This window comes from Yarrowia lipolytica, chromosome 1C (assembly GCF_001761485.1).
Source record: "Yarrowia lipolytica chromosome 1C, complete sequence".
Classification (NCBI taxonomy): Eukaryota; Fungi; Ascomycota; class Dipodascomycetes; order Dipodascales; genus Yarrowia; species Yarrowia lipolytica.
This window is the reverse complement of record NC_090772.1, coordinates 3,278,521-3,296,214: the sequence shown is the minus strand read 5'-3', so window position 1 is coordinate 3,296,214 and position 17,694 is coordinate 3,278,521. Positions and strand designations below refer to the sequence as shown.

The following is a 17,694-nucleotide window of genomic DNA, read 5'->3' as shown; positions in this document are numbered from 1 at the left end:
GTACATACCGTAGTTGTAGTCTACAGTAAATTCCACCATCATCACTACTCGCTACGGTGAAAGTACTGCATTTTTTATAATCACATAATACATTTAAACATTAATGAATTACTTACATATCATCATAAAAAGAGATCAGCTCTGGTCCAAAAGGTAATTAGTGGCCTCGGCAACGTTGTATTTGTGCTTCTGCAGCGCCCGCTTGGCCTTCTCCTCAGAGAAACCCATTCCGGTCAGCTCCTGAACAGCTCGAGATCGAGGAGAAGATGCTCTAACGGGAGCAGCAGAGGGAGCACTGACTGGAGCAGGGCCGGAAGACATACCGGCGAAGATCTGCTCCCACTCGTCGTTTCCAGGAGGATTAGCGGGCGCAGGAGCCTGGTTCATGTCGTCAAACGCATTGTTAAAGTCGGTGCTGTACTGCGACTGGTCCATCGAGTTGTTGGCCTCCACGTTGGTGTCCTCAAGATCGGCAAACGCGTCGTCAAAGTCGTCGTTAGCAGATGCAGCAGGCGCATGCTGGTTACCGAAGAAGCCGTTAGTGGAGCCACCATGATGAGGAGAGCCGGGGCCTTCGCTCTCGTCATATGTGGGTGGGTTGGGGGGCAGCTCCTTGTCATTGTTGGACGCAGCAGCAGCAGCAGCCTTCTCCTCGGCAGCAGAGGGGTATGCTTGTGTGGGAGCAGCAAAGCCCTGAGAAGAGGCTGGGGCGGCAGCTGGCTCAGGGAAATGACCAGGGGCAGTATCGTGAACAGCAGTCTGGTCGGGGAAGTGACCAGGAGCAGTGTCAACAGCAGGGGCAAAAGTAGGCTGAGTAATCTCGTGCTGGGGAGTAACCACGTCCGACGTAGTATCGTCATGGTGCACCTCCTTGGGCTGGTAGTTTTTGTACCGGTTGACCCCAATCTCCTCCAGCTCGTCATCGTCAGAAGAGTCGTCGTCAACCACAGCCTTGCCCTTGTCTCGACGGGGCATCTCGTTGATAGAGTGCTCGTTCTCGTCAGCAGACACAAACTCGAATGACTCGTTGCCAGAGTCCTCCTCCAGCTGCGTAGGGTTAGGGCCAAAAGGCTGGGCAAACGGCTGGTCGGGGAAGGGCTCGGCGGCCTTCTCAAACTCGGGCTGGTCCGAAACGGCCTTGTCGGTGAACTGCTCGAGCGCAGCGTTGGTCTCGGGGTGAGGCTGCTCGCTAGTGAACTGGGCAGGGGGGTTGAAAGGAGCAGGCTGAGAAGCGGGGTTGGAACCAAAAGGCTGGACAAAGGGCTGTTCAGGGAAAGGCTCAGTGCTCTTGAACTGAGCGGTCAATCCATCAACGTCCGGCTTCTGAGGCTCAGAAACAGTCTCCTTGGAGGCGATGCTGGGGTGCGAAGCATGAGCTTCGATAGTATCACCGGTCAGACCAGAGTTAGCTGTCTTAACCACCTCATCGTGCTCTCGAGAACCTTCAAAGGGAATGGGGGCAGTGGAGTCGCTCAGACGGGTGATGTTGGACACAGGAGAGTCGGGTCGGCTAAAGTTCTCGCCTCGAACGGACAGAGGAGCGTTGTTCTGGACAGAAGAGGTGGAAGAATGTGGTCGTGCGAGAGGCAGAGTGAAACCTGCAGCCTCAGGTTGGTACTCATTGAAATCAGACTGAACAGACGAGATGGGGGTGTCGGAGGGAGCCTGAGAAGGAGCCTGCGAGGGTGAAGCGTCCATCTGGCTGAAAGCCTCGTCGAAATCGTCCATCTTGGGTTGGGTCTGGGGTTGTCCGCCAAAAGAAACAGGGGGAGGTCCAGCAGCAGCAGCGTTGCCAGCGCCCTGAGCAGCGTTTCCAACACCGTGGACAGCATGAGCAACACCAGCAGTAGCTGCTCCAAGAGCCGCACCTCCCGCAACAGAAAAGAAAGGGTTGTTAGGAGACGCCCGATGTTCAGGAGCAGGAACAGCTCGAGGCTGGACCTGAGGCATGGCCTGCATCCGAGACATGTCGGGAGCCACGGGAGCGGGTTCCTGGGCTCGTCGCTCAAGCTCCCGCTTTGCAGCCTCAACCTCAGCATTATGGGCGTCAATCTGGGCCTGCATCTTGGCATGCTCCTCCATCAACGCACTTCGCTGCTTGTCATTGATGGACAGCAGGTTCTTTTGGTGTTTCGCCTCCTTTTCGGCCGTGGCCAGCAGCTCCTTTGTCTTGTTGACCTCCTCGTTGGCCAACCGAATGTTTTCCTTGATCTCTGCGTTCTTGGCCTTGTCGGCCTCAAAAGCGGACAACAATTGCTGGTGCTGCGACTGGACAGCGTGCAAAGACGCGTCGACGATAGAAAACTCCTGCTGTACCTTGTCAGTATCAGCCTTGGCGGCAGTGAGTTCCTGCTCGACCTGCTTGACCTTGGCGACCTCGGTCTCGTACAGGGTTCGCAGCTGGGCGAGTTTCGCCTCAATGTCCTTCTTTTTCGTCTGCATGGCGGCCAGCTCGCTCTCGGCCTTGGCTCGCTGGTCCTTGATGGTAGTTGTCTGGGACGTCAAAGAGCCGATCTGGTTCGACAGATTGGCAAAGTCGGTAGACGCAGTGGACAACTTGTTAGACAACTCCGAGTTGGAAGACAACAAATCGTCAGAGTGGATGTTTCGAGGAGCAACAGGAGGGCCAGGGTTGCCTTGGGTAGTAGGAGTAGGGATCTGCTGAGGAGTAGGCACCTGGACGGGGGCCTGGATAGGCGACTTGATGGGTGACTGAGGAGCCTCGACGGACTTGTTGATCTTCTGACCAAAGTCGGACGAGGGCACAAACTGCTTCTGCTGTGGTGGAGGCGACGAAAACAGGTCGTTGAGCTGGACCAGATCGTCGTTGAGAGCAGACTTGGGGGGCGCAGGCTTGGGCTGTGAGATGGGAGGCGATTGGACTCGCTGCTGCTGCTGCTGCTGCTGCTGCTGCTGGGGTTGACCTTGAACCTCCTTAAGAAGGGACTCGGGCAGCTGCTGGGGCAGTTCTCGACCGCCAATGTTCTGCTGAACCAGGTGCATGGCGATGGCAAACTCGGCTCGGCCAAACTCGCCACGGTTATGGAAATCAGCGAGATCCCACACCTGGGCCAGAGTGGCTTCAGGGAGTCGTGAGGTGGTCAGGAAGGGCACCACGGCATCGGCACCGATCAGACCCGTCTTTTTCTTGTCGAGAGCACCAAAAATACCATCGTACCGCTGTCGTTCCTGGGGAGAAATGCTCCAGTCGTTGCCCTGACCAATCTGCTGGCCGGTGTACTGTCTGATGACGCCGGGACCTGCAGCGTTGGAGCCCGTGGACATGACGGAACTGGCAGATGAAATTCGGGCAGACTGGGGACGCACGCTCTCAATGTATCCATGGGGCAGCTGGGCGGGGACCTGGGGCATGGAGCCGTTCATGGAGCTCTGAATAAGGTGCATGGCGGCAATGAACTCTCCTTGGTCGAGAGAACCTCGATTCTGGGAGTCCACCAGGTTCCAAATCTGGCCCAGAGTCTCGTGGGGGAGACGGGCCTTGAGGAAAATGTCTCGGGCCGCAGAACCCTCGACAAGACCGTTGTGGGCGTGCTGAGAGAACAGCTGAGCGAACCGGGCCTTATCTTGGGGGCTCAGAGGGGGAAGGCCTCCTTGAGCACCAGTACCCTGTTGCATAGGAGAAGCGACTCGATGCTGGATAGGAGAAGCGGCATTGCCTGGAGAGGCCACCCGCTGATTTTCTATCAGATTAATGCCCTGAAACTTGGGCAGAGGACCAGGCGTGTCTCGGAGTTGAGCGGACACTCGAGCTCCGGACTGAGCATGGCCAATCAGTCGAAGAGCTGTGGAGAAGCCAATCTGATTGAGAAAGCCCGAGTTTTCCGTGTCGGACAGTTGCCAGATCTCGCCGAGAATCGCAGGCGACAACGACGACTTCTGGAACAGCACCTTGGCGTCTTCTCCGGTGACGATGCCGACACTCTCCTTGTCGGCGGTCTTGAAAAGCGAACCGTAGAGCTTTTTTTCTTCCGGCGTGAGGTTGATTGACATCTGTGTTAGTGAATTACTCATGGCGTCACCTGACCTCAATGGTCCTTTCAGGGGTACTCACTTGGCCGTGGCTGTGGTTGCGGTGTTTACGGGGAGAGACTTGGCATCTGCAGCGTCATGAACTGTAGGTCACGTGTTGGGAGTGGCTGTATGGCAAACGTCACAGCCTATCTCCTCAAAATGATCCCTCGTGAACTTTAACGGGAGTGGGGGGTAGCTAGTGCCGTGGATAGGTTGTGTTTGAGGAGGTGTACAGTGATATTTCCCGGGGGTTTGTGCAAGTATATCAATTTTCACATCGTTAAATATTTGAGATACTTGTATCTGTTATTTTTGTTTTGTTTTTTGCGCTTTATGACACTGTACGGTGGATATTTGAGAGCACATGAATAGGGCTCCAGCAGCCTTCATATTTTGAGATAAACACTAATTTCCGAGCCGACCGAATCGGAAGCCGTTTGTCTGCTTTGGGTCATTGGACTTTATTTCCTCCTATGGACAGAGATTCCGCTTATATAGATGGACAATTGCCCCATTATTAATCGCCAACCGCTTTTAGTCCACGTCGTGTAAACACACCTAGTTTAGGCACCCAACACCGCTCAGACGCCCCTCATCTGTTAGTCTCACTCAGCACGATAACCATGCATGAAGTTCATGCAAGCGGCGCTACCTTTTTTCTCAGAATCGTGACATTATCGTGAGAGTGCCAAATGTCTCGTCTTCCAACCGAACTCAGTGTGCAAATATTCGCTCGGCTGGATACACAGTCACTCATCAACGTCAGTGAAACATGCTCGGCCTTCCGACAAGCCATTTTGGAACACCAGCTTTTCAAGGCAGCAGCCACCAGCATATGTCCCTGGCTCACAGAGCCCATTAAAGAGACCTGGGAGGCCACAGCACGGTACTTAGTGACAAAACCGCAGTCATATACGGAAATCAATAGCTACGACACCAACGAGATTCTCGCAGCGTTTCCCTCGGTACAATTCAAGGCCGATCTCGACATTGCGTTTGAACACGAAGAGGCGGTTGATCCAGACGGAGAGGTCATGTTTGAGACCCAACGGTCGCAATTGGATAGCGCCATGTTTCGGGTGTCACCAGAAGGGGATGGAAGCATTTACATGTCGCCTTCTATGAGCAGTGATGTGACTGAACCGCAGGTAACAAGAGTGAATTGCCAGACTTTGAGAGCTGAAAAGGTCATGGACGGATACTTGCTAGGTGATCCCGAGGTAGTTGAAGGAGGGCTGAAAACCTACACAGGTCAGAAATTTGATGTTCCGGAAGGAGACATTTCTCACCAGACGGTGGTGGGCGGCAAATTGTTTGCCCTATTGAGACGTCAAGGACAGGTCTTCTTACTGAGAGGTGACAGACTTCTGAGACTACCTTTCGCCGGTCGCAAGTTAGTAGACATCAGATTGCACATCGTCCATGGACACGCCTTCTTCACAACCACCAGTCTCATGTCGCTAAGACCGCAGGCCACAAAGCTATTTGTGGTGGGTCGAGACTCCGACACTGTGCATCCTCTATTTGACTGCCACCCTTACGACATTCCACACAATTTTGCTGTGCATGGTGAGTATCTTTATCTGTGCAAGGACATGAAGCTCTTCCAGCTATACTGCAATGCTGAAGAGGGAAAAACATATCTGTGTCGCATCATCAACAACCCCGTGCATTACGCTGCGTCCAAGACATATAGCTTTGGAAAGTACCTGTTGATCAAGAGCTTTGCGGGGTCTCAGGTTCTATTCGATTTGGAGAGCGACTCCATGTCACATATCATCCACGACCGTGACGTCAATTGCATCATGCTCTACGAGGACGAACTCGTTTGTTTTTGTTTCTCGAAGAGCATGCTTCTTCGCCTAGGAGGCACTAATGGAACTACATAGGCTGCATCAAAATCTCCAGATTAAACACGGAGTAGGAAAGCAAACACAGGAGCATGTGTAAAAATACACAAAGTCAGACGACACCACTTTAGCCGAAAGTGCAAAAACACATTACGTACCATCTGTATGGGATCACATACAGGTAATGTACATGTACTGTACCGCTACAGGCATTCGGTACCCATGACGTACAAACCCCTAATACCTCAAGGATCACACCACACCATACCATCTATAACTTCAATTCAATACGGTGCGAATAGACATGTGAAAGCATCACATTCGCCTTACTGTACTTGTACCGGTACTCGTACGTGACATAGTCTATTGGCAATTCTCCCGGCTTCGGCACAAACGTTGAGCCTCACCAATAACATTGAAGGTGATCTTAGTGCCGGCTACATACTGTACACAAGGAGTACATACGGTACTGTACCTGAAAAGGACTCAAACCATCAGGAATTTACCCCGCAATATGTATACACGGCTCCGATGGTGCTTTATTGGGTGGCAGCTATCAAATGGTGGACTCCCAAGAATGCTTGTATCTTCGCTAAGGTGAGCAGTTCGTCCCCGGCTTCCTCGAGGTTAGGGCATCGGACATTTCCTCAGTCGTCTTTAGGTTGGCTTTCAACGGTTTCAAAAACCAGGCCATGGCCTGGAGTGCCGAAACCATGTTGGTCTGGGGAAATGGAGATTTCCAAGGGGATTCTCCGGGTTATTTGATTGTGATTGTGATTGTGATTGGTGGGTAGTTCGATTGAGATGTTTGGCATTGAAACGACAAATTCAGAGCTCCAGTATGTCGTACTAGTAGCCCCGGGCTGATATCGATCCGCGTAAATTCAGAGCAATGCCAAGATCCTTATTTCCGATAACAGCGAGATACACATCAGAAGAGGTGGAGACTCTGGCCCCGCACGACCACCACGTCGTCACTCAAAGCAAAGTCACGATGTAGAAATCACAATCGTCCCCATAAGCACGTGGATTCCCCTGGTTTTGTTTCGGCCTCGGCAGTGGCAATTCTGGGGTATATAAACCAGCAAGGTTATGACCTGATTGACCTGCTTGTGGCCTGATAAACCGCCTGACTTTTGTGATAAGGTTGGGAGCATGCGGCTCGGGCCATTGTGAGCATTTTCGTCAAGGACTGGCCAAGTCCAACTGGAAGAGACATGGGCAAAATGTCGACTTTACAGATGTACCCGAAATTGCTTCAATTGGTCTCAGCTGCCGGAACCGGATCTATCGGTGCAAGTATCGTACAGTAGACATGTGCTATTGGTAACCCTCGGTATTGGCTAGGTTTCGTATCAGGGATACAGTTCAACGCTGATCGCATATGGCATGATTCCGGCTCGACACAGCGACCAAGAACCAAGCGTGTATGTCGTAGACTTGCAAATCATGTGGGGCTTATCCCCGGATTTCCCCAAGTCACGTTTTCACAAAGGCTGTCTCCCGAATGCATGAGCCGAGGCAGGCTAAACTGGTTTGTTCATGTACCCCACACAACGTAAAGATGCACCCCATGTGCAGTGAAATACCACAAGTATATATATACCGACCTACCCGAGATAGCAAATTGATTCTACACTTACACTACCAATTCTTACATCAAACCAAACATGAACAACAACCCCACCAACGTGATCCTTGGAGGCAAGGAGTACGACACCTTCACCGAGCCTCCGGCCCAGATGGAGCTGGAGCGAGCCAAGACACAATTCAAGGTCCGAGACGTGACCAACTTCCTCACAGGCAGCGAGCAGGAGACACTGCTGACCGAGCGAATCATGCGGGAGATTGAGCGAGATCCCGTTCTCAACGTCGCCGGCGACTACGACGCCGATCTTCCCACCAAGCGACGACAAGCTGTTGAGCGAATCGGGGCTCTGGCCCGATACCTGCCCAAGGATTCCGAGAAGGAGGCCATTTTGCGAGGCCAGCTGCATGGTATTGTGGACATGGGTACCCGAACCCGAATCGCCGTTCACTACGGTCTGTTTATGGGCGCCATTCGTGGCTCAGGAACCAAGGAGCAGTACGATTACTGGGTCGCCAAGGGCGCCGCTACTCTGCACAAATTCTATGGCTGCTTTGCCATGACTGAGCTGGGTCACGGATCTAACGTGGCCGGTCTCGAGACCACCGCCACCCTTGATAAGGACACCGACGAGTTCATCATCAACACCCCCAACTCGGGAGCCACAAAGTGGTGGATTGGAGGAGCTGCCCACTCTGCTACCCACACGGCTTGTCTTGCCCGACTCATTGTTGATGGCAAGGACTATGGTGTTAAGATCTTCATTGTTCAGCTGCGAGACCTCAACTCCCACTCTCTACTCAACGGTATTGCCATTGGAGATATCGGCAAGAAGATGGGCCGAGATGCCATTGATAATGGTTGGATCCAGTTCACAGACGTCCGAATTCCCCGACAGAACATGCTCATGCGATACGACCGGGTGTCTCGAGACGGCGAGGTTACCACCTCCGAGCTTGCCCAGCTCACCTACGGAGCACTTCTGTCTGGCCGAGTGACCATGATTGCCGAGTCTCACCTCCTGTCTGCTCGGTTCCTCACCATTGCTCTTCGGTACGCCTGTATCCGTCGACAGTTCGGAGCTGTGCCTGACAAGCCCGAGACTAAGCTCATCGACTACCCCTACCACCAACGACGTCTGCTGCCTCTTCTGGCCTACACCTACGCCATGAAGATGGGCGCCGACGAGGCCCAGCAGCAGTACAACTCCTCCTTTGGCGCTCTTCTCAAGCTCAACCCCGTCAAGGACGCTGAGAAGTTTGCTGTCGCCACTGCCGACCTCAAGGCTCTGTTTGCCTCTTCTGCCGGAATGAAGGCCTTCACCACCTGGGCTGCCGCCAAGATCATTGACGAGTGCCGACAGGCCTGTGGTGGCCATGGCTACTCCGGCTACAACGGTTTCGGTCAGGCTTACGCCGACTGGGTCGTCCAATGCACTTGGGAGGGTGACAACAACGTGCTGTGTCTGTCCATGGGTCGATCGCTCATCCAGTCGTGCATTGCCATGAGAAAGAAGAAGGGCCATGTCGGCAAGTCGGTCGAGTACCTGCAGCGACGAGACGAGCTGCAGAATGCCCGAGTTGACAACAAGCCTCTCACTGACCCTGCTGTGCTCATCACTGCATGGGAGAAGGTTGCCTGCGAGGCCATCAACAGAGCCACTGACTCCTTCATCAAGCTCACCCAGGAGGGTCTGTCTCCTGACCAGGCCTTTGAGGAGCTGTCTCAACAGAGATTTGAGTGTGCGCGAATCCACACCCGAAAGCATCTGATCACCTCGTTCTACGCTCGAATCTCCAAGGCCAAGGCCCGAGTCAAGCCCCACCTTACTGTTCTTGCCAACCTCTTTGCCGTCTGGTCCATCGAGGAGGACTCTGGTCTCTTCCTTCGGGAGGGCTGCTTCGAGCCTGCCGAGATGGACGAGATCACCGCTCTGGTCGACGAGCTGTGCTGCGAGGCTCGAGAGCAGGTCATTGGATTCACCGACGCCTTCAACCTGTCCGACTTCTTCATTAACGCCCCCATTGGCCGATTCGACGGAGACGCCTACAAGCACTACATGGACGAGGTCAAGGCTGCCAACAACCCTCGTAACACCCATGCTCCTTACTACGAGACCAAGCTGCGACCCTTCCTGTTCCGACCCGATGAGGACGAGGAGATTTGCGACCTGGACGAGTAGGTTGTTGTAATACTATGATTTATTGTGTTTATATGTTATTGATACTATTGAAAGAGTTATTGTGTAATTTTAGATGCTGTATGTTAACTAGAAGCTCAGATTCTACAAAGAGATCCTCAGATCTGAGGAATGATCTACGTTCTGCAATAGAAGGGACAACTGCAGGTCTGAATGACCACAAAAAGAATACACCACAAGCAGTTGTAACTGAGCTATTAGCCTTGCTTTCGCACCATTCGCTTTTCTGGATGGTAGCCCTTTACTACAAGTAGCTAATATGGAATGTACATTACGGTCTCATTACAATATGTATATGCAAGTTCATGGCACTTCATGCACACCAGCCCCTTCGTTAAGTACCTTCCAAAAAGTGATCAATGATAAGTGATATATCTAATTTAGAGATCTGGACACACGAACAAGTCGGGAACACAAATCCCGAGATGATTGCCTGCTCAGAGGAGTCCAATTAGTCTTTACACCATTCGTGCTAATGAAGGGCACAGAATATTCCACTTTGAAAGTTTAAGATTAAGCTCGGCTCGCAATTATGCATGAAAAATATGTAGGGAGAGAACGATCCCACGAGTTCTGTTTGGTTGCGAGAGTGTTCGGGTTTTCTCCTAAAAAGAATAGGGGAGGGAAAAATTATCGCCTAAGTCACCATAATGTCTTTGAACCTATAATTTACACCCTTCCACCACCTTCCATCAGTTTCCTAACATTATGCACACCGGAACCTTAACTACCCCGATGCATATTTCATGTACATTTTTCGCCACCAGCCATTCCTCCTGAACTGTAATGGGCTGCTCTGAAGAATATATAAACCCCTTCTGAGTCCCACTTTTTTCATCAGAATCAGACCAGTTCACTCTGAGTCATTCTGGAGATGGAAGGTGCCTTTTATAGCCTGCTGAGATGCAGAGCTGATAAGCAGACCTGTCTCATACAACGAGGACCGCTTCGCTAGCCATGTCCGTTCAGTTGTTTGGGCAATGACGCGTTTACCGCATGAGCCCTTTTCGGTCAAGAGACTCTCGCTATGACGCATTGAAAAAGATGTATGAGCCTGAGAATGTGCGACAGCTTCTGATTGGGCGTTTGAGCTGAGATTTGGTTCTCGGCGAGTTCAACACAGAGGCGAGTACGACCGCCTGCGCCAAGTGTCAGTAAGTCCGTGACTGTGCGTCCGGTTGACCGCCATGAGCTGAAAATGCCATGAGCCAAGAGCGAGTTTGGCCAGCTGAAATGCCTGAGCCTGCTCCGTGCCTTGTGAGTTCTTGAGGACCGCATGTGCAGCCGCCAGAGCAAAGAGCCAGTCAGTGAAACATCTGCAGAGCCACCGACGGAGATGCTCGAGGGTGAAATTCCTTTTGAGAGACTCCTTTCTCACAGGTGAAATTCCTGCTTACTCACAGGGTGAAACTCCTTTGTGAAGTCTCATAGGGTGAAATTCCTGTATGAGAAGCCGCCTAGAATCTGAAGAGCCAAGCTGAAATGCCAGAGCTGCCAGTTGCCGAGAAGCTGAGAAGCTGAGACGCATTCTAGAGCAAAGATCTGCTTTGACAGACGCCATTCATGGTCAGAAGAGCAAGCCAGAGCCAGAGCCAGTAAGTCCCTTGAGGCAATAAGTGCCAAATCCAGAGCCACAGACAAGAGCAAAGAGCCAGTAAGTCCACAGTGCAATGAGTGCCAAACGCCCGTTATACGCCAATAAGTCCGAAGCGCAATAAGAGCATTTACCTGCGCCATAGAGCCAGAGTATATCCAAAGAGCTACGTGTGTCATAAGTCCAAATACCAAGGGCAACACAGGTCAGAGCCAGTGCTGAAATGCCAGAGCCAGAACCAATGCCACGAACAAAGAGCCGGTAAGTCCTATGATATGAGGCAATAAGTGCCAAACGCCGTGAGAGCAACGTCAATGCCACTAAGTCCTTCAAGGCGATAAGCGCATGGTCGCCATTCGAGCCACTAAGTCCAGAGAGCAATAAGAGCCATTTCGCCTGAGCAAGAGCCAGTGAGTCCACAGATGCAATAAGCGCCAAACGCCAGAGCACAGACAGAGCCGAAGGAGCCAGGGCCATAGAGCCGAGGCCAGCCAGTTGCCAATAAGTCCAAAGAGCAGTGAGAGCCAGAGCAGAGCCAACGTCACACACTATTCAAGGAGTAGGCGGTGAACCTCTTAGCCAGAGGACGTAACTGACCGAACCTGTTTATCTAGTTTTGAGAGGAGTAGGTGAAAATCCGAACCTCTTGGGTTAATAAATCATGGACCAAAGAGTCCCGCCCGAAATTTGAATCGTAGCGAGTTGTATTTGTAGACTTTTTCCTTCATTAGTTTTTTAACAATAACATTGAGTATTAATTAAAATGAGATTTTCGTGGAGCATCTTCCTTCAACGAATAACTAATTACGTCAATTGAGAATGGTCGCCATTTGCAAGAGAGCAGTCGACCCAATGACGAAACATAACATACATAGAGACAGATCTATCACGATCTCCAGAATCGTTAATTAAGTACCTTGTAATTAATTAAGTAATCAATACTGTATATATCAGTATTTACTTATTTAAGCCACCATCTCTACACTCCTGCATAATCGATACAGATAAGGAGCTTAAACGAATCACGATCACGAGGGTGGAATATTGGGGCTGCAGATGATATGAGGTGTCAGTTGGAAAGCTCAGTGATTCATTTCTTCGTCTCTTTCAACACCTCCAACATGCGCGCTACAACCACCACCAACAATAGCACTGATACCACATCGAGTGAGAACAGTCCACCTCCTGCTGTCTCATCTGACTATTACGGAGACACGTCGTCTGACGAAGAAAACAACACCGACCAACCTCCCTGCATTAACTACGGGAAAGGAAATGCATACCAATATCGCAGAGATCTCAAGTTCAGCATCTGGAGCGAGTTAGGCAGTGAGGCCTGGGACCTGAAAGTGCTTGGGAGCTTGGTGAAGATGGGCCTGGGGGCTGAACTGGATGATTCCTTGAAACGGCTTCTATGGGGTGAACACCCATACAAAGAGATTAAGGGAAACAACTGGGTGGGCCGAGCCACTCACAAGGGCAAGATAAACCAGTTTATTGCTCTCATTCTGTTCAACAGCGGTACCCTTAATAAAGCCATGTACCAGGGCCGATTTGTGCTCTGTAACACAACTCTTGTTGTTACTGACGACGAGTCAGCAGATGAATGGATGAGACAGCTCAAAGATAGAGCTCCTGATATCTGTACTCTTAAATTACCCAATCCGAAGCACGCTAAACACCGCATTGATCTCTTCCATGTCGTTGTCACTACTTATTCGCACATGAACGAAACTAGCAAAGACAACAGTCAGCTGTGGAACTGCAAGTTCCGTCGTGTCATTTTCGACAACCACAGTGATAGTAGGGAGTTCAAGAAGTTTTTGGATTCTCATTCTGTCTACTCTGACCGTCAATGGTGTCTTCTCCACACGACATGAACTTGCCTTATCCAACAAGTCATATTCAGTAAAGCTCAACCAAAGCCCAACTATGCAATCTCTTCTCTTACTACGGCTGTATCATATCGTAATAAATTAATCTATCTCTATCATGCGTATCCCCCCCCTTCGTTTACTGCTTCACAAAGCCCTTAATGACCTTGACCTCAGCCAACACCTCCTGCTTCACCTCCTTGACCTCCTCCTTGACCTCTTCAATCACTAAATCGGCCACGTGACCCTTCTCCATCTTGTTGGCGTTCTGGTACGCCAGAAACGTGTTCCACACCAGTCCACAGCAGTTGGAGGCCAGCACCCGGAAGTTAGGAGGAACAATACCAAAGTTGAAGAGCTGGAAGGCCGGCCAGATCATCCAACCGCACTTGAGAGTGTCCCAGTACTGGTTTTTGAGCGACTGCCAGATGGTGTCGGGGCTCTTGCCCTCCAGAAGACCCATGACCGAAAAGTAGTACCCGATAGAAGATGGTGCAAAAACAGCCTGATCAATAGCGACCTTGGCAATCACCGGTAGCTGTTGCTGGCCCAGAAAGCGAAACCACGCAGTCATGGCAGGCGCAAACGCACACGCGTAAATACCAGCTCGAGCAGTGCGCATGGGCTCATAGGGCTTATCGGAAAAGTATCGCTGAGACACACAATCTCCGATCATGAACAGAGACGAGGTGGACGTCACCGCCATTCGGTATGGGTACTTTTGCAGCAGTCGGACGTACCAGTTCATGTGTGTGTTTATTGTGTGTCCTCTTTCCGTGTCCTTTGCGCTGGGTTATAAAGACGTCTTGAAATTAAATTCTTCAGTCATAGCGATAATGAGTAATTAGGTTCTAGCGGCTAACTGCTGTGTGGGGGGCATTTGGTGGGGGAGTGTAGCAAGTGCGCGGTACTGTAGCGCGGTAAGAAACAAAAATGGAGAATTTAGGGGTCTATTTGAACCGTCTTATGGTTAGTCACGTGATAAGAATCTCCAATTATATCCCTAACACATCCCATTCGTCTCCTACACGTTGTCCTGTTCCGACTGACACGATTGCACGTGCGCTAAAAATTTCCTTTCACGCGGGCCACGATATTAAGCGATGACTGAAGACGTTTGAACCTAACCTCCTAATAAAGAAAAGAAAAGAGCAAGAAAAACAAGGATAAGAGATGGCTATGGAGTGTGGAAAATAATCAGAATAAATATGGGGAAAATTGGAATATTAAGGGGAAATTTGGAATAATATAAAAGTAGTGACAGATAGTGGATTGAAATAATGACAAAAGCGATTCCAGCTCTCACTCACACGTTTTCAGCTACTACCACCACCCCTCCATTCTCCCAGTACATTTTTGTTGAGTGATACACACACATATCAGTCATACGTGGGCAGTGATACCAGGCGGCTAAAGACTCGTAGTCGTACTTGTACGGTACAGTACTTTACAGTATGTTCACACTTACTGAGCATCACATATTTAGCCCTTTGAGAGATGACTAATGTGTTACACACTTGGCTAAGAAGGGCTTGGTTTTGGATATTGAATTTTGAATAGTTGGTAATTAGAGAGAGGGATAAAACATCACCATCGCTCATGTTATAGATGTCCGAAGCGGTTGAAATTTGCATGCGACAAAGAAGCCAGTATTATAAGTCATTTTTTCAAAAATACAGCCCAATTAGATAAAAAATGACTCTCTTGAAACGTCCTATCATAGACCACCCCAACCCAACAGCAGCTTATAATAAAGTTCACTATCGGCATATTCTTACTGGAACATATCCAGAGCCGCGGCTGAATGACACAATTCCAACACATCAATTTGAGGGCGAAAAAAATCAAGCGAAACTCGTCTCAGAATATGAAATAGATACGAATCAACGGATACACGAAGATGCATCAAATGATCTGTCACAGTCCAGCTGCAGCTCCTGTAGCACCCATAAACTAAGATCCCGAAACTAACACCCTCCCAAATCACGTGACACCCCACAGCATAGAGCACAAACTCTCGTGAACCACCACCATCGCCACAACATGTCTTCGCAGAAGCTGCTCAAGGAAGAACACGTGTCGGGTCTAACCGGCGGCTCGATTGGCGAGATCTACGTGGTAACATGCGTCAATCTCACTGCTTACGTTGCCTGGGCTCTGCTTCGAAAACGGTACGGAGACCATTCGCCCTGGGATGTTGATTTTGTCATCTTTGACTTCTTGCTCAACTGGCTGGGTCTGCTATTGAGTGTCACAATCTACTCCAACCAGCCGCTGCTGCTCAATGCTCTGATTATTGTGCCAGCTGGTGTGTGGTACATTTGGGGTCGACGAGACCGGGTGAAGAAGAGAAAGGAGCTGCGACCTGATTTCCAGCAGGAAAAGGACAAGGAGGTGAAGCGGGCAGACAAGGAAATGCCCTTTCTGTCCGTCTACAGAGGCTCTATGATGGTCATCACTTGCATTGCTATTCTTGCGGTCGACTTCAACATTTTCCCTAGACGGTTTGCCAAGGTGGAGACGTGGGGAACATCTATGATGGATCTGGGGGTGGGATCGTTTGTGTTCTCCATGGGAGTTGTCTCCAAGCCTCGAACTGACGAGCCCTTTGGACCTCAGATGAAGAAGTCTCTGAAACACGCGTTCCCCGTGCTGGTTCTGGGCTTTATCAGACTCATTTCAGTCAAGAGTCTGGACTACCAGGAACATGTCTCCGAGTACGGCGTGCATTGGAATTTCTTTTTCACTCTTGGATTCTTGCCCCCCTTTGTCACTCTGGTCGGAGGACTGTTCAAGAAGACCAAGATCCCTCTCATGGGTCAGTCTGTCATCATTGCATTGGCTTATGACGTGCTGCTCTCCGTGACATCGCTCAAGGAGTATATTTTGACTGCTCCCCGAGTGGATATCTTCTCCCAAAACAAGGAGGGCATCTTTTCCTTTATTGGCTATCTCGCCATTTTTCTGGCAGGTCAAGCCGTCGGTACTGTCATTTTGCGAACTAAGCTTCCTGAACCTACCCCTGCCAACTCAAAGAGAACCCCCCATAACCTGCGATACCGTCAAATCATCAAGTATCTGACGATATCGTCGATTCTGTTCCACGTGGCTCGTCTGTACTACGACGGAACCATTGAGATCAACGTATCTCGACGACTCGTCAACATGCCATACTACCTGTGGGTGTGTGCCTACAATACCTTCTTCCTGGGCTGCTACGCCGCCATAGAGGTCATTCTGGTGCCCATTCGAGCCTCTCAACCAGCCACTCCTCGAGTTCCTCTGACCCTGGACGCTGTCAACTATAACGGCCTGGTGATCTTCCTGTTGGCCAATATCGGTACGGGGCTTATTAACATGTCAGTGAATACCTTGGAGGCTTCTCCTGCCAAGACCATGGTCATTCTCGTTGCATACTGCGCTGCTCTTTCGGGTATTTCGTTGGTGCTCTACAAGAAAGAGATTCGGTTGAAGTTGTAGAAGTAGACACAACAAAGCCGGAAACGCCAACAGGAAGAGTTGACGTTGAGAACGTTGCTAAAACATTGTATAATAGAGTAAACACCACCAAAGCATGCGTATCTATAGTTAGTTGTCACAATACCACACCAGTATGTACACTACCCGGTACTAGTAGTATATTACGAGTGCTTGTACTAACGTTCGTCACATAAATCCAATTCCATATATACAATCCACCTCTATCGTCCACTGTCAATACCGGCATTTCTCTCGGTAATGCCCCAGATTCTGTCCATCTTGAACCCTCCATTACTCTCCGACACGTAGAAGACATGCTGGTCACCGGTTTTGGGATTGGTGTACTCCCAGTTGGCCCAGCCGCCTCGCTTGTTCACCACCTTGAGGTCTTTGAGATGGATGATCCAGCACATGGGTTTTCGGCCAATCAGCGAGATGGTCTCAATCAGCACAGTCTCGTCCTTGGTCATGTTCTCCAGAGTCTCGGGCTCTCCTCGTCGGTAGATTCGCGAGATCTTTGCCACGTATGGCGATAGATAGTGGGTCGCCAGAGGAAATGGAATCCACAGACCCAGCGCAAGGTAGCCTCCGAGATCTGGCAGCAGAGGGTAGTGGAAGAAGAGATAGGAGGCGTAAGTTCCAATCAAACCGAGCGTAAAGGCCGATTTTTTTGCCAGAGCAACTTGGAACGTAGCCGGTGCCGAGTACAAAGGTTCGTCGGCGATCTTAAAGAGCTTGTTGTTGAAAGGACCGGCAGTTTGATTGTCAGGATCAATCACCTTCTTGATTCGAGGTTGCAGCTCGTCGGATGGGTCAAAGTTGTTGAACTGACGAAGCACACCAGTCATGTGAAGAGATCGGGTCGCAAACCGGGTGTCCAGAGAGGCCGTCAATGGCCTTAGCCTCATTGCTGGGCGCAAGAGATTCAGCATGGTGTTGTGTTCTGGTTGGTTCTCGAGATGTTCAAACTAAATTTTATGCAATACGATTTGTGAAGTTTATCTGAGGGAGCACAAGGTAAGTATTTATGTTCAAGTGGTAGTTGGGAGGGCCAAGTGGTGGGGAGCATTTGGTTA

The 17,694-nt window shown here is 50.4% G+C and overlaps 9 protein-coding genes across 9 annotated transcripts; 4 read left to right on the top strand and 5 right to left on the bottom strand.

The window, feature by feature from the left end:
- Positions 1-135: 135 nt before the first annotated feature.
- On the bottom strand, positions 136-4,032 carry YALI1_C32921g (uncharacterized protein; the record flags this gene model as incomplete). The annotated part of the gene is made up of 1 exon (XM_502201.3): positions 136-4,032. The coding sequence occupies one exon, from the start codon at positions 4,030-4,032 to the stop codon at positions 136-138; it is 3,897 nt and encodes a 1,298-aa protein (XP_502201.3).
- A 692-nt stretch (positions 4,033-4,724) lies between these two features.
- Positions 4,725-5,921, top strand: YALI1_C32914g (uncharacterized protein; the record flags this gene model as incomplete). Its single annotated transcript, XM_502200.3, has 1 exon — positions 4,725-5,921. The coding sequence occupies one exon, from the start codon at positions 4,725-4,727 to the stop codon at positions 5,919-5,921; it is 1,197 nt and encodes a 398-aa protein (XP_502200.1).
- Positions 5,922-7,552: 1,631 nt separating this feature from the next.
- YALI1_C32886g (uncharacterized protein) lies at positions 7,553-9,652 on the top strand (the record flags this gene model as incomplete). Its single annotated transcript, XM_502199.3, has 1 exon — positions 7,553-9,652. The coding sequence occupies one exon, from the start codon at positions 7,553-7,555 to the stop codon at positions 9,650-9,652; it is 2,100 nt and encodes a 699-aa protein (XP_502199.1).
- Positions 9,653-10,784: 1,132 nt separating this feature from the next.
- Positions 10,785-11,198, bottom strand: YALI1_C32850g (uncharacterized protein; the record flags this gene model as incomplete). The annotated part of the gene is made up of 2 exons (XM_068282543.1): positions 10,785-11,039; positions 11,082-11,198. The coding sequence occupies 2 exons, from the start codon at positions 11,196-11,198 to the stop codon at positions 10,785-10,787; spliced, it is 372 nt and encodes a 123-aa protein (XP_068138644.1).
- A 39-nt stretch (positions 11,199-11,237) lies between these two features.
- Positions 11,238-11,741, bottom strand: YALI1_C32844g (uncharacterized protein; the record flags this gene model as incomplete). Its single annotated transcript, XM_068282542.1, has 1 exon — positions 11,238-11,741. One exon carries the CDS (start codon positions 11,739-11,741, stop codon positions 11,238-11,240), a length of 504 nt encoding a protein of 167 aa, XP_068138643.1.
- A 644-nt stretch (positions 11,742-12,385) lies between these two features.
- Positions 12,386-13,144, top strand: YALI1_C32838g (uncharacterized protein; the record flags this gene model as incomplete). The annotated part of the gene is made up of 1 exon (XM_502198.3): positions 12,386-13,144. One exon carries the CDS (start codon positions 12,386-12,388, stop codon positions 13,142-13,144), a length of 759 nt encoding a protein of 252 aa, XP_502198.3.
- A 133-nt stretch (positions 13,145-13,277) lies between these two features.
- Positions 13,278-13,886, bottom strand: YALI1_C32823g (uncharacterized protein; the record flags this gene model as incomplete). The annotated part of the gene is made up of 1 exon (XM_502197.3): positions 13,278-13,886. One exon carries the CDS (start codon positions 13,884-13,886, stop codon positions 13,278-13,280), a length of 609 nt encoding a protein of 202 aa, XP_502197.1.
- A 1,295-nt stretch (positions 13,887-15,181) lies between these two features.
- YALI1_C32810g (uncharacterized protein) lies at positions 15,182-16,618 on the top strand (the record flags this gene model as incomplete). Its single annotated transcript, XM_502196.3, has 1 exon — positions 15,182-16,618. One exon carries the CDS (start codon positions 15,182-15,184, stop codon positions 16,616-16,618), a length of 1,437 nt encoding a protein of 478 aa, XP_502196.1.
- Positions 16,619-16,839: 221 nt separating this feature from the next.
- Positions 16,840-17,550, bottom strand: YALI1_C32786g (uncharacterized protein; the record flags this gene model as incomplete). Its single annotated transcript, XM_502195.3, has 1 exon — positions 16,840-17,550. One exon carries the CDS (start codon positions 17,548-17,550, stop codon positions 16,840-16,842), a length of 711 nt encoding a protein of 236 aa, XP_502195.3.
- Positions 17,551-17,694: the final 144 nt, after the last annotated feature.